This window comes from Ursus maritimus, unplaced genomic scaffold (genome assembly GCF_017311325.1).
Source record: "Ursus maritimus isolate PB19 unplaced genomic scaffold, ASM1731132v1 scaffold_4, whole genome shotgun sequence".
NCBI classification, from domain to species: Eukaryota; Metazoa; Chordata; class Mammalia; order Carnivora; family Ursidae; genus Ursus; species Ursus maritimus.
The window spans coordinates 91,211,850-91,233,841 of NW_024426552.1; the positions used below are offsets into that span (position 1 = coordinate 91,211,850).

The following is a 21,992-nucleotide window of genomic DNA, read 5'->3' on the forward strand; positions in this document are numbered from 1 at the left end:
CAGCCAGCGAGAGAGGGAACACAAGCAGGGGGAGTGGGAGAGGAAGAAGCAGGCTCCTAGCGGAGGAGCCTGATGTGGGGCTCGATCCCACAATGCCGGGATCACGCCCTGAGCCAAAGGCAGACGCTTAACCGCTGTGCCACCCAGGAGCCCCTAAGGGGACTCACTATTAAGCACACGATATAAGTGGCAGAGTCAAGACCCAAAGCCAGGACTGTCTAACTCTAAAGCCTGTATATAGGAACAGTTTGGTCCTAGAGAATCCCTCTCGAGTATTTTCAGAGACAGATAGCCCTGGATAGACAAGGCAGTAAAGAAGCCAGAAGAGCAAGTAGGTAGGTAAGGGATGAGTGTCGCCTGAGTATAGAACTAGGGAAACAACAGTTTTTAAATTTAATCGCAGTGTCTGACCCAATGTAGAGAGCCCCACTGAGGTCTAGGTGCAGCTAAGTGGGCACAGTGAGGGCTGGTCATAAATCCCACTCCAGTCGCATGGTTCATGGCAGAGGAGTCCACCTAGTATGGTCTGGGAGTTGGCCAGAGAGTGGGCTGGACCAAAAGGACATTTTCAGATCTCATCCCCTGATCTGCGTGATGAGATTTACACTAAAGAAAAATGGGAAGGTCAGAGTGGCAAAGTCTTAATACTGACAGGTAGTTCTAAATTGTGCCTGGATCGTTTTTCTAGTATGACTAAAATACCTGATGAGTTCATTGAGAACACAATTCAGAAAATTTTGAGCTGGAAGAGATCTTAGACATCACCTGCTTCAACCTCTCATCTGGCAGGTGAAGAAACTGAGGCCAAGGGAGGCACACCTGCCTAGCGCTGGCAGAGAGCAAGTCTGGGACGCCACCAGATTTGCTTTTGCAAAAAGCTCTTCCTTAGACTGGTTTTCCCCCAAGATGTCCAGGGACCAGAAATCCCTCTTGGAGAACACTCAAAATAACTCCTGTCTCTTCTGAACCGTGCCACACAGTTCGATTCAGAGAAATAAGCAAGAGAGCAATTTAAGCCAAGATTTCTAGTCTTCTGCTTATCTGGAAGAATTCCACGGTATCACAAAGTTCATCCCTCCTCCTTGAAATGCATAAATCCTGAAACTGGTCAAAACCAGAAGAGACAAAGAAGCACTGTTGACCCCGTTCTGGATCCTCGAGTCGACATTTTCTTACAATACAAATCGTTCCTTTCCTATCAAATAAAAGAAACAACAAATTACAAGAGTGGCAAAGAAAAAAGTGTTTTTCCGGAACACACTGCATTTTCATCCTAGCACACAAAAATGTTCTCACCATTTTTTTCACAATCTAAGAAATTTGGGGGTCATGGACTTACTGTTAAGACTCTGGCCAACAGCTAACTTCTGTGCTTTCAGGTTTCTCATTCATCAACTGGGAAAACTAACTGCACCAAATGTTTGCCGAAAAGAATAACATCTTGGATGGGTTTTTTTGGTACACATTGTGTGGCTAACAATAGCGATAATTACAGGAGGGAAGAGTTAGAGTTTATCCACTACCTGTTAGGTGCCCGGCATTGTGCCCTGTGAATATTATTTCACTCTTATAACAAAATTTTAAAGCTGCTGCACCCAACTTAACAGGACAATCTAAGGCTCAGAGAGGCTGGGGAGCTTACCTGGAGTCACTTAGTCAGCGCCAGGACTGAAATTCCTAGTCGGGTCTCTGTGACTCCAGAGCGCTTTCTATTGCGTGGGGTACCTTGTGCGTGATCGCCCCTTACTTCTGCTCTTCTCGAAACCATGTTACGTTTTCATTTCCTTTAAGCTTTCACAAAGTCCTAGAGTCTTAGAGCTAGGAGGAGCGCTAGGACATGGTCTAGCCTCTCTTCTTACCTTCAGAGGGGAGTGTAAACCGGCCCAGGCCAAAGGACATTGTTTACTAAGACATCATAGCAAAACAATTTGAAAACATTTTGTAATTACTCAGTTCATGCCTAATTTTCAAAAATCTCTTAAGGGCTCGCCTAAAGGCACACATTATGGTCTAGGCCCCGTGTAAAGACTAGAAGCAGTTAATCTCTTCTGGGCAAATCCCCTTTGCCCAGGCTGATGATGAACAAGCCTTGGAACCTGTCCCTCTGTGCTTTGTTCTGGGGGCTTTATTCTCTCTGGGGGTCTCCTCTTCCCACTCAAGGGCCCCACATGCCTCTTCAGGATAGTCAGGAATCCACCCCATCGAGGAAGGGACTAATCAAGCCAGCCCTAGGGGCTCCCATTTATACAGCCAGGTTCTCACTAGCTTTTGTAGCAAGAAAAGAAGATCAGAAGTCAGGCATAAACAAAAGAAAGGAAGGATGCCATTCTTAACGTACCATTTGCTTTGTGACGCACTCTTTTACATACACTTTTCATGTAATCTTCACGATGGCCCTAATCTCTACTTTTTTTTTTTTATAATGATTTTTTATTATATTATGTTAGTCACCATACAGTACATCCCCGGTTTCCTTTTTTTTTTTTTTTTAAAGATTTTATTTATTTATTCAACAGAGATAGAGACAGACAGCGAGAGAGGGAACACAAGCAGGGGGAGTGGGAGAGGAAGAAGCAGGCTCATAGCAGAAGAGCCTGATGTGGGGCTCGATCCCAGATCGCCGGGATCACGCCCTGAGCCGAAGGCAGACGCTCAACCACTGTGCCACCCAGGCGCCCCCATCCCCGGTTTCCTAATCTCTACTTTTATATCAAAATATCTTAAGTTGAGAAAAGTTAAGGCTACAGACCTAGGTCGTAATAGAACTGAAATTCAATTCCAGTCCTGGTTGAGTCAAAGTCCTTATTTACTCCACTACGCCCCCCCCACCTGGGTTTGGACATACGGGAACAATTGTCTCTTTTAGCACCTTTGGCCTCACTAACCTCACTGCAACCCAACCCTACTGTCTTGAGGTGGTTTGTCACTGGCCACCAAGAAGGTTTGGCCGGGATTTTGCATTTTTCACCGCAAATTCATTATTCCTGCAGAGAATTCAGATATCTGTTCTAGTGGCTGTGACTGAAAGCATCAGCTGAGCACAAAGGACAGCCCAGTTTGAGGATGGTGCTGACTCATCGTCTTTCCTCTTTCCTATCTGCCTGGCCTTGGGTTTCAGCACAGTACATTTCCTCCCTAGCAAACTGGCCTGGACCTGTTCTTTCTCAACTTTGTTTTCTGGTCACTTTTCCAGTCCAGCAAGGCCAGTTTGTTTTTGGTTCGGTTTTGTTTTTAAGTAAGCTCTATGCCCAGCATGGAACTGGAACTCATGACCCCAGGATCAAGAGTTTATGTTGTACCGACTGAGCCACTCAGGCGCCCCTAGCAAGACCACTTTGAATACGGATCCTAATTTTTTGGGTCTAACGCCCTCTCGTGAACATATCTTCCACCAAGTTAATAAACACACTCCCTACTCTCTTACCTAACGATTGTCAACAAAAGTAAGTTGCCTACGTGGCGGCTGCATGGTCTTCTCCTTAGGGAAAACCTGACCCCTACCCCTGACAAGGGACCTAGTTCAGAGTTCTAATCCCCTTCAGGTAGGATGGGATGAAGAAGATCTTCGTGTCTTTCCCTGTTCCGACCACATCCTTCCAAAGAAAATAGCTTAAGGAATGGTTTACTCACTTATAGGTTCTGGGTCAAATGCTTCTTTGGTCCTGAAGAGCTCAAGAACAACAAACATTTTTCTCTAGATCAAGTAACTGCTGGCCCTCAGCTGAACCCCTGCTACCCTCTACAGTTCCTCAGCCCCTGAACGCTGCTGGCTGTGGAGTCCCTGTATGCTATTTGTCCTTGATGCTATCTTGCGGTTTTTCTTTACCCAAATAAGACACTCTACCCGCACAAATAGCTCCCAGGAAAATGGTCCGTAACAAGTATTTGTGGGGACTGCCGACTGCCTCCAAACAAAGGGAAAGCTGTTTTTCTTGTTCTCCACGTTGTAATTCATCTGCTGGAACCTATTAGCACATTCCACTGTCACTGTGGACAGCTGCTAATAGACCTGGAGCATGGGGTGGTAGAAAGTGCTATAAAAGTTGGAGTTTTGTCTTGTTACCTTGGGAGTGCATTATATAAAGGTGGCTAATTAGCTCCGAGGCATCTGGCAGACTGGCCAAGGCAGAATACAGAGCGTTGCCTCACGAATATCAGTAACACATAGGGGGCCAGCTTTTAGGGACTCCACACGCCGACTAGTACCAGCACGCCACTGATGGCAGTGCTTTTTGCCAACTAAATAAGCAGCAGTCAGCCCTCCAGCAGCTGAGGCCCATGCTGCTTCCCCACAGAAGCTCTCTAGAGGGACGGGCTGACCTGGATCTGGATCTGGACCAGCTTTACTTTGGAAAACTATTTCTGCTTATGTCATCCAATTAAAAAGTCAATACTATTTTTTATTTATGTAAAACATTTTTTGAAAGTTGGAATAAAATACTAATGAACCTTGAAACACACACGTACACACACTTCACCAATCAATTTCATTCACAGACGCTCCCTCCTAAGTACACACGCATTCTTTCACACACGGAAGGGAATCCTCATCACTAATCCCCGTGGCCAGATCTGAGGTCTGGATACAGCGAAGTTCAAAGTAGTTTTAGTGGTTGTTAGGGTAGAGACACACCCCACACACAGTCTCATTTCCTGACCCTTTTGTGGTCATCACTCAGGGATCATTTGCTTGCAAGGAAGAAAAACTCATTCATACTAACTTAATTAAGTAAAAAGGTGACCCTATTTGCTAATTTTATTATCTTCTCTTCGATAATCTGTGTATTTGTTCTATATCTTATTAGACCAGGATCTGTTTGATCTTGGCAGGTGTGCTGGGTGTTTTCTATGTGCCCCACCCCCCAGATCCATTATCCACCCTTCATACTCTGTTCTATGCTCGAAAAGGCCCCTCACTGGTTGATCCCTGTTGGACTTAGCTAATGGGGCCTTCACTGAAATCATTTCATTTAAACCATCTGAGTTAAATTCTGTTTCCTACCTAATGCAGGGGAACTTCTAAACGCTCTTCCTTTGATCTGTCCTGTCGTCCTTCAACCAGAATAGCTCCCTACTTCTACACAGCAAAGACAGCTTAACAGACACTCTCTTTGCAAACTTTTCCTCTCTATTCCTAACTTGACCATAGTCCATATTCTGGTATCTCATAATTATCAGTAATTGCCATCTGTTCTTTCAGTTGTTCGGAAAACAGTAGCATTTATGCCTTACAAATAATACAGACCCCTATTAATCTTGTTCAGTTTATTACCACAGTCAAGGTTGCATTTTGGGTCTTGCAGTGTCCTCTAGACTCCAAGCCCCAGAGGGTTAAGCTCAAGGTACTTTTGCTCACGACTGTATCCCTGTCAGTCGTGGTGCCTGGTACAGGCGAGCAGGTAATAAAGTACATGTCCCGTTCTAAAAAAAGAAACAAGGAGAAGGAGGAATTTCTTTATCCCTTTGGGTTTCATCTGTTCTAGAAAACTTACTATAGTAATAAAAATACTGCTAGTAAGAGCTAATATTTATTAAGCACCTACTATAGTTCGTGACTGCAATTCACTCTATTATCTCATTTAATCCTTGTAACCACACCATGAACTAAATACTATTTTCATCTCCATTTAAGAAAATGAGGTTCCAAGAGGTTAGGAACTTGTTCCAGGTCACCAAGCCTGTATGTGACAGAACCACCCTAAGTCTGACAATCAACAAAATCTGCTCTCCTAACCAAATCCAATGCCTGTCCCCCTCCCCCCCCCCCCCGTATGGCTTTGCGATTCCCTCTGGAGCCCACAGTATACTTCTCCTCCAACTGCTTCATGCTCAGGACGTCAGAATTGGAAGGTGTCCTCCGTGTCTTCCTCTGAGTCTTCTTTCCTTCGAGTTACACATCCCTAGGTCCCCAGTGATTCCTCACACGGCATGGCTTACAGACCTCTCATCTTGTTCTAGTGTAGATGCGCCCCAAAGTACTTATTTAAGACACGTCCACCTCCCCCCTTCTTCAGCAGTAAGGGCTGGCAACACCTATGAACTTTCCATCCAGAACTCACCACACTGAATAGGCATAGCGCTGTCTCCCTGGGACATCCTAACTGGGAGTGATACACCATGAGACTGACTGTCATAACAGATCCGTATGATTTACAGGAGTTGTGTGTGTGTCCGTGTGCATGTATGTGTAAGGGAAGAGAAAGCAGAACCGGTTTTCTGGAAGCTGTCTTAAAGCAATACTTTCCTGGATGGGGGCAGTTTAGGGAGTCTGCAATCCCAGCATCTGTTCATCCCTGAAGACCAAAAACGTTCTCAGCAACTGAAAGCAAGCACGTTTCCAGACCTATGAACCTCCGTGAACAATTAAGTGAAATCTGTTTTCTCTCATTGACTGGAGGCCCAAACACTTTCCATTCCCGGAAATGAAGGACTTCACTGAAGTGAAATTGGGAGTTAACTCCCCTCCCAGAAAGTAGCCCTCCAACAACAACTGCTTGTTTGAGAAGTTTTTTTCTACCTGAGTTATTAGAATAGACCAGGAGTTCTGGAGGCCCAAACACTTTCCATTCCCGGAAATGAAGGACTTCACTGAAGTGAAATTGGGAGTTAACTCCCCTCCCAGAAAGTAGCCCTCCAACAACAACTGCTTGTTTGAGAAGAACAGGAGTTCTTCGATTGTTTTCTGTCATGTGCTCCTTGGCAGTCTGGTGAAGACTCTGAAACCCTTCTAAGGATCGTGTTTATAAATGAATAACCTAATTACACAGGAATTCAAAAGAAATCAAATATATGTAAATATAGTTATAAAATATTTTTAAGTTATGACATAATAACAATGTGTTTCTTTAATAGTGTGTTAAATACTGGTATCTATGTCTAATAACTACCATAATTTGGAAGTAGCGACAAGCACAAGCAATATTTCAACATCCCTGCAACAATCTAGTATGGAAAAAATATCTGATCGCTGTGAGTGACAAAGTCACAGGTACTGTTCATTACCTTCATTCGTTACTAAAAGAAATGTATGTTCAGTCAGAGGTTAGTAAAGATAAAGATGTAATCTCTTCCCAGCAAAAGTCATAGACCCCCTGAGTTGAATGGACCCCAAGAGAAGAACCCCCAATCAGGGAAATGAAACTTTAGCAACCTAGGGGGGAGACTTGTGAGCAAAACTTTCTTTTGAGGTGTGAGATCTTCAGTTTGTAATATAGCTGGTAGGTTCCAGTACTTAGTACACTTTGTCTTTTACTTATTGAGAAACCAGTGAGAAAGGTTAAGAGTGAAAATTTGGGCACAGGTTATGTGCTTGACACATGTATTGAATTTCATCATTTACAAGCTGTATGCGGAGAAAAGGGGGGAAATGGTCCATTCTACAATGAATCTCATTCCTGGAGCCCTGGCTAGAGCTTTCATACTGCCAAGGCCCTTCACCCTCTACACACAAGTCTAGAAAAAGCTCTCTCACCCTCCCCTAAAAGGACATTACCCAAGCATTCGAAGAGGCACACTTCTTACTTTCAGCTGACACTGAGAATGCTAAGGTGGGGAAACTTTAGTTGATTCTTTGGAAGAAACTAACACACTCTTCAAGGGAAGAGTCTCACTGACATCTTGACTTATCAAGTCCCAACCACTCTTGGAGCCATGCAGGCTTCTGTCCAGCAGACATCCACAGATGTCACTGGATACCACCTCCACAGGCCTTCACCACACATCTTCTCCTGCCTTAGAGCCCAACTAGGTCACTCAAACCTCCAAAGGAGCAGAAAAATCCAACCGTCTCTACCTGTCTTCCCATGAAAGACAATAGGCTATCTGAAGATCTGAACATCTTTCATATCATTTCAGATCTAGAAGTTACAGCAGAGAATATCTTTCAGGGGCACTAATGCTAATTTGGGCAGGACAACTTTTTGTGCAGAAGCATTTGAGCCCCGTACACTAAATGCTGAAAATGCATGCCCCACGTCTCTGTGACCATCACAAGTAGCTCCTCCCATTGCCAAACATACCTAAGGGAGGTGATACTGGGCCTGGTTGTGGATGAGAACCACTGAATGAAAATGAAGCACAGAGAGGTTAATGAGTTCCCCCAAGACATAGGGAAAGCCAACTTATTGACTTGCTTATAACCCCACTTTTACCAAAAATGATTTGAATGTGTTGAACAACCCAGTTTTCATTTGGCCAAAATTCTCCCTATCTCCATTTTACACATGAGGGAATTGCCCAGGGTGGCACAGCTAGAAAGTACTGGAGATCAGAACCAAACGTTGAGCACAAGTTCCTCCATGTTACTCTCTGCTGCTCAGGAATGTCGCCAGGCACTGAGCAGTTGTCGGTACCACATGTTAGGCCCTGGTGTTGCCCTGACACTCTGAGTCTGAGAAATGCCATTGTCTCACCAGGTGCTGCAAGGAGCAGCCACGTGTTTCTATGCTTTCATTGGCTTTGACATCATCGCCACCACTGGAGAGGAAGCCAAGAATCCAAACACGTCCATCCCTTATGCAATCACCGCCTCCCTGGTCATCTGCCTCACAGCATATGTATCTGTAAGTATTACATCCTTTCAGGACCATCCTGATGGTCTTTTCGTATTTGACCTTAAAATGTAGCTCTGGGACTGGGTCACCTTCTCTCAGGAAGTGGTCCCTTCCTTACACTATCTTGGTGTCTTTATGTATGTGTCCAGGCACCCTCTATCCCCACCCATCCATAACAAGAAGAAAATCAGGACTTCAGACTGGAGACAGGAGCAGCCCAGACCCTCACTTCAGCCTTGGCCTCTGAGTCTCCATCCTCGTTGCTCCCCACACACAGGCTCTGGGAATCTGCCGCTGCCCAGGGGATGGTATACAGGGCGTGGGCTGCTGTCCAAGGAGCTCAGATCATAGGCTGGCAGTAACGGGTGGGTGTGCAAGCAGAAGCATTGTGGACCTCTGTGCACCCTCCTCAATGCTCTTCTGTCTTCTGGGAGCTTCCCGGCAGCGAGAGGCAAGGCTCTCCCGGAGTGGGGAGAGAGAGTACGTCATCCTCTAGAGACACTCTTCCCCTTAAATCTCGGGGGAGATTTCTTTCTGCTGTGGCTCCCTCTTTTTATTCTGGTCCAAGCTTCTTTTTAAGGTTTTCCTCCTAAAGGGAATCCTCAGAAGGAAGCCTTCAGCCTTGTCTTCTCAGGATCACCTCCCTGAGACGATCTTCACACTTGTGATGTGTCGTTTCTCAGCTCCCATCCCAGAATTTCTATCACAGAAATATTTCCCTCACAGTCAATATTCCCCCCCACCACCAGCCCCTGGCAATGAAAAGAACCAGGTGACAAGCCAATAGGCACATGATTATACAAATGCCCCAGGCCCTAAGGGTCCCACTCACTTCAGTTACCACAAATAGGAAAGAGCCGGCAGCTGGGGACATGCCCTGTCAGCGCTGCTATCCTGGCAGCATAGCATAGGAAAAGCACCTCCTTCCCCAAAACTAAAACAAAACAAAACATCTTTAGCAACTGAGGAAGCCAGACCAGTGCTGGCTTGATCATTAGGGCAAGCTGCAAAAGAAGATTGTCCTGGACACCAAAGGAAAACAAAAGAGCAGCCTTGGATGTGGTTTATGGGAACTCGGCTGCCCCTCACAACTGTTTTATGTGCAGGTCAATTATCACCTCTCCCTATGCACACACGGGCAAGGGGCTTCCTCTTATCCACACCCCAGTTGTCCCTGCAGACAGAGTGTTCAGAGGATAGGGGTGGTGCGGGGAGCGCAGCAGAGACACTCTGCTCTGCGTTTTCCCTCTTATTCCTCCCTCACGTAGCTCCCCCACCTCCAGGGGTCAACCCGTGGGCACACACAATAAAGTTAATAATCACGATTCCTTTCTTAGGCTAGTGCTTTATAGACTACAGAGTACTTCTGTGCATCTGTCAACTTTTGACCCACCCTGGTCTAACGTGAGCAGCAGACTCAACGCAAATTGCTGTAGGAATCAGTGCCACTCTCCTCCAGCCCACCCCCAAAGGGGATGTTGCAAGGGGTGAAGTTGCTGGGAAACATTCTCTTCTAGAACACATGGCCCTTACCCCTGCCTCAGGGGCTGTATGGTGTCGTGCTGGTCAGCAGGCTGCCATTCCACCATCAGAAGAGCCAAACTGTGGGGCTGTGGTGGTCCATCCTCCCGTCCTCCCTAGCCACCCATGGCTTCGCTGGACGATTTTGGCTCCTGAGGAACATGAGAAGAAGTGGTCTAGAAATGCCTGACCCTCTCCCTTTCAGGCTCTGAACTCCCTTCTTGATGCCCGCACTGGCCTCTGCAGGCCAGGGGAAGCCCAGCCTTATGACCGGTGGCTTCGTTGCCCGGGACCATGAGGAAAGGATGTTATGGCAGATTTATGACATACGAAGGAAGATAGGTCCTGGGAGCCAAGTGATACCTGGCTCAGCAAAGCCACGGTAGTCTTACAACCCCAGAGTAGAACTGAGTTCCATCCTGATGCCATAATTTGTTTGTTGGTCTGCCTGGCTCCTGGCACTGAGCTACAGAGAAGAAATGGAAATGTGAGTCCTTATCTGGTTCCCATCTGTTAACTGGCTATGGACCTCTGATCACTTATCGCTATCCTCTGATCACTGTTAACTGGCTATAGACCTCTGATCACCTATCTAAACAGCGTTTCCATCTCTGGTCTTTAGGGTGAAAGAGAGCATATAGTTAAGACTGTATGGGACTCTAAAAGTATAAAAGAAATGAGAGTCTCACCCATGTGGGCAGGGTGTCCATGGTCACTGCTAGGCCCTGGCTCCAGGGCCTTGGGCTGTCATTCCTTCTACCTGCTGATATCTGCCCTTCATTGAACTGTCAATGTAGTTCTGCTGTTGGGGGGCTTAAATACCTGCATACTTATTCCTCAGATATGAAGGCCAGAGAGAGCTACTGGGGATCATCTGGCCAAGTCCACTAAATTCTAATGGGAGGAGAAGATACTGAGAGCTCTGGAGCCCAAATGACTGGTTAAATTAGGGGCACATGCCAGGAAGTGGCTAATCCAATATCCAGGCCTCTTTGCTCTCCTGTGGGACATCCATCCATGCTGACCACCCTCTCTCCCTCCAGCCGTGTTTTCTCTTGTTTTAACAGGTGAGCATGATCTTAACTCTGATGGTGCCATGCAATGCCATCGACACAGAATCCCCGCTCATGGAGATGTTTGTGGCTCATGGGTTCTATGCTGCAAAATTCGTAGTAGCCATTGGGTCCGTTGCAGGACTGACCGTCAGCTTGCTGGGCTCCCTCTTCCCAATGCCAAGGGTCATTTATGCCATGGCTGGTGATGGGCTCCTTTTCAGGTAAGGGCTATGCTCCATGAAATGTATTCTATTCTGCCATGCTTGTCCAAGGAGAAGGTCAACCTGACTATAATTTTGATGTGAGCGTATGTCACATAGACTATGGAACTTGTCATATATCCTAACAAAGAATTTGAGTGAAAGGAGCGTAAGCCCTGAAAGAGTCCCTCAGTTTGACTCTGGGTCCCTTGATCTAGTACAAACCGATAAGTTCCCCTAACTGCCCCACCCCTCCTGTTAGGCATTGTGTGTTCCTTTGTAAAGATTATGGGTGTCCAACCGTCATGCCAGGTAGCTCCCAGAAGGAAGGACCCATCCCAGGAACATCTTAGGCCTGCCCTCATGTTGAGGCCTGGTAGTGCCCATCTCTCCACAGGCCTTCTGTAGCTGAAAACATTCAAAGCTACCATCACAGGGAGGATAAGACCATCTGAACAGAGCCTAATAACAGTAGCAACAAAGGCTATAATTTATTGAACATTTGTGTATCCTGGGTGCTTTGTATACAGTATCCCAGTTAGTTGTCACAATAACCCTGTTTTGCAGATGAATATAGTAGATGTGTATACTTAGGTGAAAAAAACTTGCCCCGATCCCTCAGCTGCTAAGTGGTGTGGGGGGGGGGCAGGATTTGAACTCATGACTGACTCCAAAGACCAGATATTTAACCACGCCAATATATGGACTTCCAGCCCCCTACATTGGCCATGAAGTGGTCAACCTGCTCATGGACACAAATGGAATGTGGCCCACGTCTTGGTTCCCAGTGCCCACCATATGAGGGTCTCACAGCAAAGGCATTCTTCAAGTTCACAAAGCAAGGAGTAAAGCATAGAGGTGAAGGAGCTCTCAGTGGTATGGAGGGAACCCCTCAGGGACTTTCTCTCTACTATCAGCTGTCATCTTACATTTCATTTCCTCTGTATACCCTCCAAGTCAGCACCAGGTCAGAGCTTCCATGTTCGGGAGCTGGACGAGTGGATAAGAGGCTGATTATCATAGAGATGTGACAACTTCACATCCAAAAGATTTTTCTGCTGTCCAAGAAAACTAAGAGGAAAGATCCCCAAGCACAGCTGACAGTCATGTGTAAAACATGAAAATAAAGGAAGGGGACCTGGGTGGCTCAGTCGGTTAAGCGGCCGACTCTCAATTTCAGCTCAGGTCATGATCTCAGGGTCATGGGATCGAGCCCCACATCGGGCTCCGTGCTGGGCATGGAGTCTGCTTAAGATTCTCCCTCTCTCCCTTCCCCTCTGCCCCTCCCCCACCTCCACACATCCTCTCTCTTTCTCTCTCTTGAAAAAAAAAAAAGAAAAGGAAAAGAAGGGGGAAATGGAAGAGAGGGGAGGAGGGAGTATTAGGAGAGCAGGAAGCTACTTAGGGCCCTTGGGAACTGCTAAGGAAGCACCTACCATTCGTTCACGTTGGCTGGTCTTCTCCAGTTGGTAATTGGTTGGCTTTGCCTGCATCTACGAGCACACGTTCTGCATTATTGTGCTATTTTCCACCTAAGCCCCTGCACTTTTGCTGTAGAGCAGTGCTTCTCAAGTTTTGGCATTCATCGGAATCCTCTGGAGGTTTCCTGAAGCATACTCTGCTAGGCCCCATGCCCAGGGATTCTGATGTAGTAGGTCTCCAGTGAAACCTGAAAATAGGTATTTCCAATAAGCTCCGAGGTGATACTGATGCTGCTGACCCGCGGACCGACCGCTCTTTGGGTGACACAGGTCTAAACCCCAAGCAGGTATATAAATTCTCTGCCCCTAACGTTTTCCCAGCAAAGTTTGCACTTCCATCCAGGTTTCTGACATATTTTCCAAATTCAATCAACCCTTCACGTCATGTAATGAAGTAGGAACTTTAATAAAGAAGTTTGCCTCAAAACCAAGGCGTTAAAATTCTTTTTAAATCATATTCCAGGAACCAAATCCCGCAGTAGGAATAGCAGCTGTATTGAAAGCAATGAATCCAGAAGCAAACTGGAGGAGCAGGACCCGGAGAAGTTAAGCCATGTTAGAGTCAGTCACCATCTGTAGCTCACTGCTAACCCTCTGCTTGCCTCTCCTTCCAGGTTCCTGGCTCACGTGAGCTCCTACACAGAGACGCCAGTGGTGGCCTGCATTGTGTCGGGGTTCCTGGCAGCTCTCCTCTCGCTGTTAGTCAGCCTGAGAGACCTGATAGAGATGATGTCCATTGGCACACTCCTTGCCTACACCTTGGTTTCTGTCTGCGTCTTGCTTCTTCGATACCAACCAGAGAGTGACATTGATGGTTTTGTCAAGTTCTTGTCCCAGGAACACACAAAGAAGAAGGAGGGCATCCTGGCAGACTGTGAGAAGGAAGTTTGTTCTCCTGTGAGTGAGGGGGAAGAGTTTTCTGGCCCAGCCACCAACACATGTGGGGCCAAAAACCTACCATCTCTGGGAGACAATGAGATGCTCATAGGCAAATCGGACAAGTCAAACTACAGCGTGAACCACCCCAACTATGGCACTGTGGACGTGACCACAGGCATAGAAGCCGACGAATCTGAAAACATTTATCTCATCAAGTTAAAGAAGCTGATTGGGCCCCGTTACTACACCATGAGGATCCGGCTGGGCCTTCCAGGCAAGATGGACCGGCCCACGGCCGCTACAGGGCACACGGTGACCACCTGCGTGCTCCTGCTCTTCATCCTCATGTTCGTCTTCTGCTCCTTCATCATCTTTGGTTCCGACTACATCTCAGAGCAGAGCTGGTGGGCCATCCTCCTGGTGGTTCTGATGGTGCTGCTGATCAGCGCCCTGGTGTTCGTGATCCTGCAGCAGCCAGAGAACCCCAAAAAGCTGCCCTATATGGCCCCCTGCCTCCCCTTCGTGCCTGCCTTTGCCATGCTGGTGAACATTTATCTCATGCTAAAGCTCTCCACCATCACATGGATCCGGTTTGCAGTCTGGTGCTTTGTGGGTAAGCAACTTCCTTTGGAGCCTCGAGAGTTCCCTCCCAAGGCCTTGAACAGCCTTATCCCAAAATTGCCTCCTAGCTAGACTAGGCCTCTCCATTGCAAGAGAAATCTGGCTGGTTCTGTGGACCCTGGCTTTCTTCATTAGAGTCAGTAAAGCCAGTTGTGCCCTTTCTGGCTCTTATGGTCCTGGTCGTTGGTTCTGAAGAATGATGCTGATCAATCCATCACTTCACTGAATACTATTACTGGACATTCTTTTTTTGGATAATTAATTCCATAAAAAAGTCCATGTAAAATGAATCCACGTAATAAAGGGACAAAAATAGCACAGTAAAAGTGAGAGTGGAAAAGTTCAACTGGAATTCTATCTTAGAAACTAAAAATTATGAAACTAAAAGTTACGGGAAAAAAAGTATTTTTCTTACATTTGACAAAATTAAATTAAAATACCAATCATGCCCTGATTTTTTTAATGAGCAAAGTATGAAATAAGTGTGGATTTTTTGGCATAATTTTTCTGACCCAATTATACCATTTAACATCCCCACTTCGTATTGACTTTATAAAATAGTCAAGATTTTTTCATTTTTTCCCAAGATTCTTTGTTCATCCTTCAATATTCCAGTCATTCTCTTGGGAAGCACCCATCACACCATCAGTCTTACTGATCTTCTCTTCTTCTGTTGATAACTGATATAACTTTGCCAGCCCCTCACCTGTCCACAGCTTTGGGTGTAAATCAGAGATGCTCTCTCTAAATTCACTTTTATTGCCTTCAAACAGTCCTGCACCCCATCCCCACTTCGTATTGACTTTATAAAATAGTCAAGATTTTTTCATTTTTTCCCAAGATTCTTTGTTCATCCTTCAATATTCCAGTCATTCTCTTGGGAAGCACCCATCACACCATCAGTCTTACTGATCTTCTCTTCTTCTGTTGATAACTGATATAACTTTGCCAGCTCCTCTCCTGTCCACAGCTTTGGGCGTAAATCAGAGATGCTCTCTCTAAATTCACTTTCATTGCCTTCAAACAGTCCTGCACCTTTCCCGAGATTTTTAATTTTCCTTCGTGATCAACTTATATTATTCCATGTTTCTCACACCCAACAAGCCCTGAGTTCATGAGATGGCTGGGGACTGGTGCTCATGAGAACTTGAGAGGGAGGCTGAAGTGAAGCCTAATTTTAAAATTCGTCATCACTATCTTGATGTGCCCTATACAAATTGGTGGCCCTGAAGTCCCATCTACTCCTCGAGGTCAGGAATATGGGTGTTCAGCACAGCGTCCTCTGTGCCTGGAACACAGCATGTGATTAATAAACCTTGCTCTCTGACTACGGTTCAGATGAGAAAAAAGGAAGAGCTGGAAAGGAACATGAGGAGGTGGAATTTAAACTGCAAGCCTATAAGATAAGATTTACTTAGAGGAAAGTAAGGGGAAAACAGCGCTCAAAGAAAAGGGCCTGCGTCTTCCAGCAGATTCCTCACTGCTAAAGGCCAGCCTGTGTCTTCTTGTTAACATCCCATTCCAATTTTTCACGACTCTAGAGCTCCTTTGTTAGACTTTCGGGGGAGTTCTTGAGAGAACCCCACTAACTCGTCAAGGTTTTAACTACTTACATGATTTATTCACAGTCTCTCTTCTCCATTTAAACATGTTTCCACTGGAACATGTAACCAATGGAAAGGTTCAACCAAAGAAGGGAGAACTACGTATTTGTCAAATGACTGATGGCATAGACACAAAGACAGGCAATTAGTCATTCCTCGAGTCTTAAGGCTGGAAGGGACCTTCAATATCTAGTACATTGTCAAATGACTGATGGCATAGACACAAAGACAGGCAATTATTCATTCATTCCTCAAGTCTTAAGGCTGGAAGGGACCTTCAATATCTAGTACATGTTACCCACAGTGTGGTGACCATTCCATCAGTAATATTTGGGCTGATTTTAGAGAGTCTAGGAATGAATTTTTTTGAACTTTCAAAAGGATTACATAGTTATTTTACATTTTCACACATACTAGAAAAAATATATATGCTCGCATGAATCTAGTGATTAGTCTTAAATTTAAAAAGTGAGTCAAATTAAAGAAAAAAAAAAACATCAGGACTAGTACAGGTGCCATGACTCATAGTCATAATTAACACTTAATATAGCCCTTGGCACATACGAGCCATTATGCAAGGGCTTTCCTCACATGAACGCATGTAACCCTCGCAGTGACCTTCATTTTACAGATGAGGAAGCTGAGGCACTTGACCGAGGTCACATAGCTAGAACTGGGAGAGCCAAAGTTAGAAGTCAGGTAGTGTGGGCCCGGGGACCGTGACCGTGGCCACTACACTAAATACGTGGTATAGAAATAACGGAAGTTGGAGGAACGCTAGCATCATCTAGCCCTCCCCACTTCTCCCTCTCTCAGCTTTACAGATGACAAAACTGAGCCTCTGAAAGGTCAAATAACACGCTCAAGGTCAACAGGAATAACGGGAAGGTCGTCACAGGGCTACTATTAAAACCCAGGGCTCTCACGCTCAGCTCTGCAGCTGGTACTCCTCCTCACCAGGGTGCCCCTGAGCTCTTCTTATTGCATAGGAAGGTTTGAGATGCACTTTGTGCAGATTAACGCCTAAGCCGGGCTGGCTCCACGCGTGCACAGCCTCTGCCGCCGCCACAGGGCCCCACGTTGGTCGAATGCTCCACTGCTGCTTCCTTGAATTCTTAACAACTTTTTGTTTCTTAACAACTTTTTAACAAGAGGCTCTATGGTTTCATTTTACTGGTCGAAAATTATGTCCCCAGTTCTGCATTATATCTGTGGTTTCTGGAGCATCAGGGGCATTTTGCAAAAGTGGTAAGGTGGCAAGGACCCTTGCCTTTGGAGTCAAACAGCCCAGGTTCAAATCACAGCTCTGCTACCTGCACGTCTTGACTCTAGCTCCTTTGCATCTCAGTTTACTCATCTGTAAAAATGCAAATAATTCTACTGGTCTTGATCTGGTTGCTCTTTGGGCCTTCAATAAGAAAAGGGGTGCCTGGATGGCTCAGTTGGCTCAGCATCCGACTCTTGATTGCAGCCGAGGTCATGATCTCAGGGTTGTGAGGTCGAGCCCCGTGCTGGGTCGTGCTGGGCTTGGAACGGGCTTGGGATTCTCTCTCTCTCTCCCTCTCCCTCTGCCCCTTCCCCCTTCTCTCCCTCCCAATCATAAATAAATAAATAAATAAATAAATAAATAAATAAATAAATAAATATTTAAAAAGAAAATACTGGGGAAAATAATATGAATTATTTCTTTCCTGCCTTTCTTTTTAAAATCTAAAATGATTCATTGTCCCCCAGACTAGCTATCACATGCCAAAGCACAGCACGAACCTGTTCTGACTCCGGCTGCCCTCCCGGTTATCAGGCAGAAGAAAACTCCCCGAGAGCCTTTTGTCATCTTGCTGATGGCATAAACTGCAAACTCGGTCCGGAAACGGAGCCTCCCTGACATGGGAGATGTCACCCTGCAGCCTGGGGCTGGCCAGACAGAGGGCACGGGAGCCCGCAGCTCAACACGCACCCAGCTGCTAGGCACTCACTGACTGCATTAGCGCCATGGTCTTTGAAGACTGGTACGCGAGTGAGCTTTGCCCAGAACGAAGATTCTCAATCTTGACTACGCAGCAGAATCATCTGACTGCTTCTGAAATATTCTGTGCCCAGGATCCCCCCTCAGAGATTTTCTGAATAAATGAGTCCGGTGTGGCCAAGTACTGGGTATTTTTTAAGGCTCCTCAGGTAATTTTAATGGGTGGTCGGGTTTAAAATGATGTAGTGGTTCTCAAACTGTGGTCCCAGACCAGCAGCATCAGTATTACATGGGAACTAGTGAGAAATGCGATTTTTGAACCCCACCCCAGAGTCTCTTGAGAACGATTTAGGCTTTAACAAACCCTACAGATTATTCTGATGCATGCTCACATGTGAGAACCACTGACCTGGAGAGAAAAATAAGAAGATAATTTGTAAGCAGGGTAAATAATTTAATTACAAAAGCTCCATGTTTTCCAAAAACAATTTTTTGCTCATATAAAATGTATCCATCCCACAACCCCAAACTGGCTTATAAAATTTTCAGTGCTTTCATAGAACAAAGATCCCACCTCTAAGCTTCTGCGTCTCCAAAATGTCAGATTTTTCTTCTAAATTTCTCTATTCATAGTATAACTTTCCTGGGGAGAACAGTAGAGATATTTTTAAGTGGAACTTCTTATGAAACATCAGCTACTTTTTAAAAAGATTTACATAGTTAAGCTGAGTCATAACTTGATAATCATCTTGGGCACATTTTTTTAAACCAGGCTTCTCTAAATGAATCTTAATTACAGCATTTTTCTAACAATGTTTGGCTAAGCTTTTGACCTTCAGATGAGCACGACTCAGAGTAAAATAAGGCACAAGTCCCAACAAGATTACTCAGCGCTTGTCTCTTTTCCTTCAGACAAGAGAAATAACACGCATAGCAAGTGTCTGATAATCCCAACAAAACGAGCACAGAGCAGCTTGTTTTCCTTTTCTCTTAGCTGGTTTTGTAAGCTATGGGGTTGGGCAGAGTCTCAGGGAGTCTGAAAGTAACAATGACCAGTGATGACACTACTCAGTGTCACTTTCCAGCTCGACTGTCCCTGTGGGACTTTATTAGAAAGGAATCATCTGGTAGACCAGCTCATGGGCCCCCTCACCCCAGGGGCTACCAAGTAAGGAACAGAGAGTGATCTGGCAATTAGCTTCATAAATCTTCTACTAAAACATAATTTCCAAAGAGAAGACACACCTACGGTCTTTACCTGCACTACCATTTGAAAATCCTTTTGGAAATGGACTCAAAGCAGCCATTGTCATGAAGGAAAGAGGAGGGAAGGAAGGGGGCCATGAATTGGGGGCAGAGAGGGCATCAAGATAAGTCAACTCCTGAGGATATGTCCCATAAATAAGCTTGAAATTCTCCTGTAGGCAGAGGAGAAAACAACTGGCAACTCCATCAAATCAATCATGCTCAAAGGGGCCAAAAAAAAAAAAAAAAAAATGATGAAGGCCAGGATGAGGATGGCAACAGGGCCAGTGCAATTCCAAGAAAGAGGGGATCGCACTACAGTCAAGGCTGCATGTTGGACAGGGGCTGTGCATGGAGAAGATGGCCTGGTGATTCCCGGGGTTCTACGCCCAGCGGCCCCTGCAGTATTGGCTCTCCTTTGAGACAAAAGAATGAAGGGAGAGGGGGCCATGGCAGAGAAAAAGTCCCCAGAACAGGTGTGTGCAATGCTCCTGGAACACACTCAGAGCCATGACAGAGGGAGCACTGCGCATCCTTCCCTCAACATTACATTTCTAAGATTCATCCAAGCTGTTGCTTGCGGTTTTAAGTTGTTCATTCTCCTTGTCCGGCTAGCCTTCCACCGTGATAATAATATACCATTCCAGTGCCCATGGACATTTAGCTGGCTTCCAGTCTGGGACTGCTACAAAGAGAGCTGCTATGATTCTTAATCGTGGTTTTCGGTGGACACATGGACACATTTCCCCGGGGTTTCTGTGGAGTTAGAAGTAGAATCACTGGCTTAGATTATTGGATTTTTTTAAAATTCCTTTACAGGATTGCCTTCTGTCTCCTGGCAATTATAACCACTCAAATAAAATAAGGGTCCCCAGTTCCATTTTGCAGATGGGAAACTGAGGTATAAAGTAATGTGACTTTATATTTGATCAGTCGGAGAGCCAGGGAGAGAATCTCCACCACCCCCCAACTCCCCATTCAATTCGAGCCTGCTCTTCCTGGCCACACCAGATTAAACAAACCCTAATTGTTATTATAACCAACAGGGCTTGCGGCGGTATTTTAAAAACTAACCAGCAAAGGGGGAGTTGGTAGGGATTGCAGTGGGTGGGAGGACACCTTCTCATTACCATCCAGTCTTCCTTTCTGCATTGGCAAATGTCTGTTTTGGAAAGCTGATCCCGGGGTAGTAAAAATAAAAAAGCCTCTGGGCATAACAAAGTGCCTCAGTTATCTGCGGCGGGCAGGGCTTCCTGCTGGAAAGCGAGCCCCAGGAAGGGTTGCTCCACCCAGCCTGAGGTCAGGTGGCCCACCGCCTCTGGCCCGGAGCCTGTGACTGCCTACAGAGGACAGGAAGCTCCCAGGGGACGCTAGAGATCCGGCAGCCGCTCCTCAGCCAGAGTCCCCGCCAGTGGGGTCAGAAATCTGCTGGTACTGTCTGTCTCCAGGTCACCCGGGCTCTTTTTCCGAGTGGGGTTTTTGTTCAAGGTTTTCCCCCATAAGATCCAGAGACACCTCCCCCCTCCTCCCTCCCCTCTCGCTTGTAGGTTTGGGGTCATTGACTTAATTTGCACAGATGGACCCACACAAGGAGAGGTAATGGGTGTTTCCCCACTGACGCTCAGGTGACCCAGCATCTGAAAGCAAGCCTGGCGTTGCTAACCCTTCCCTGGAGGTGCCCGGGTGGGTGGGAGCGGCCATCCGTTAAGACTCAGTATATGTAAGTTGAAGCGCCGTTTCAATCACTGATTTATTAAGCAGGTCTTAACCTCTCTGGGATGACGGACGAGAAAGCACTTTTTACAAAGGGTCTTACGTTCACAGAATGTTCTACATAAAGAAAGCCCGTGAAATTGCCAAAGGCATGATTCTTCATCTTGTCTAGCCTCTCTTGGGCACATTCTCCATCAGGGAATTTCTGTCTGGAAGAAAAGCCAATGCCTCCTTTCAAATATTTCCCTTTGCTGCAAACATCCTTTCACAGGACTCACTGCCACTACCTTTGAGCGGGGCTGGCATTCGGCCCGTGTGCCGGCTACAGCCATGTCTGTTTTGCAAATATTGAAACACTTCTGTGCCTGCCGCTAACTAGTTGCTGCCCTGACTGTCGCCTCTCCTTAAGATCCATCAACTCAAAAAAATAACTCCAGCCCAGCAGGAGAGTCTCCGAGACGCTGCTGCAACACGAAAGCGAATTCCCTTCTGATTTCGAACACCACATCCGCCTTTCACGCATGACAGCTAGAAGATGTATAACTACAACGCAATGGATCTACATTTTTTTTTTAAAGATTTTCTTTATTTGACAGAGAGAGTACAAACAGGGGGAGTGGCAGGGAGAGGGAGAAGCAGACTCCCACTGAGCAGGACCCCAGGATCATGACCTGAGCCGAAGGCAGATGCTTAACCCACTGAGCCACCCACGTGCCCCTGGACCTAAATTATTAAGGAACAGCAGGATTAAATATGCAAATATCAATTAGCCGTCTCATTCTTGAGGCTTGGTTCCAAATGACTTCTGTCTTCGGTGGAAAACAAATCCTCTCTCAAAAGATAAAACTGCCATCTGTAAGAGTTTACGGAAGAATATGATGCCAGTCCCAGGGACGAATAACAGTGCCCGAAAGCTACCAGGCAGTAATAGCCTCCCTGGAGCGAGTCTACAGCCTCATAAGGTGAAGAGTTCTTCCCCATATGCTTCATAATTCAGGGAAATTTTAATACTTCTGGATATCAGATAATATTAAGGAGTTATTCTTAGTTTTTAGATGTGATAATGATACTAAGTTTTTTTAAGTCTATTTTAAAGATACATACTTAATTATTTACAGATGAAGCACAGGGTGGAAGGGATTTGCTTCAAAATCA

General features: G+C 45.9%; 1 protein-coding gene across 1 annotated transcript in view; it reads left to right on the forward strand.

Annotated features, from left to right (window-relative positions):
• SLC7A14 (solute carrier family 7 member 14) overlaps positions 1–21,992 on the forward strand; it is a 49,335-nt gene that overhangs the window by 22,100 nt on the left and 5,243 nt on the right. The window contains exons 4-6 of the mRNA XM_008705342.2: positions 8,415–8,561; positions 11,141–11,349; positions 13,424–14,301. Of these exons, the coding sequence (XP_008703564.1) occupies positions 8,415–8,561; positions 11,141–11,349; positions 13,424–14,301 (1,234 nt within the window). The remainder of the gene's footprint in view (positions 1–8,414; positions 8,562–11,140; positions 11,350–13,423; positions 14,302–21,992) is intronic.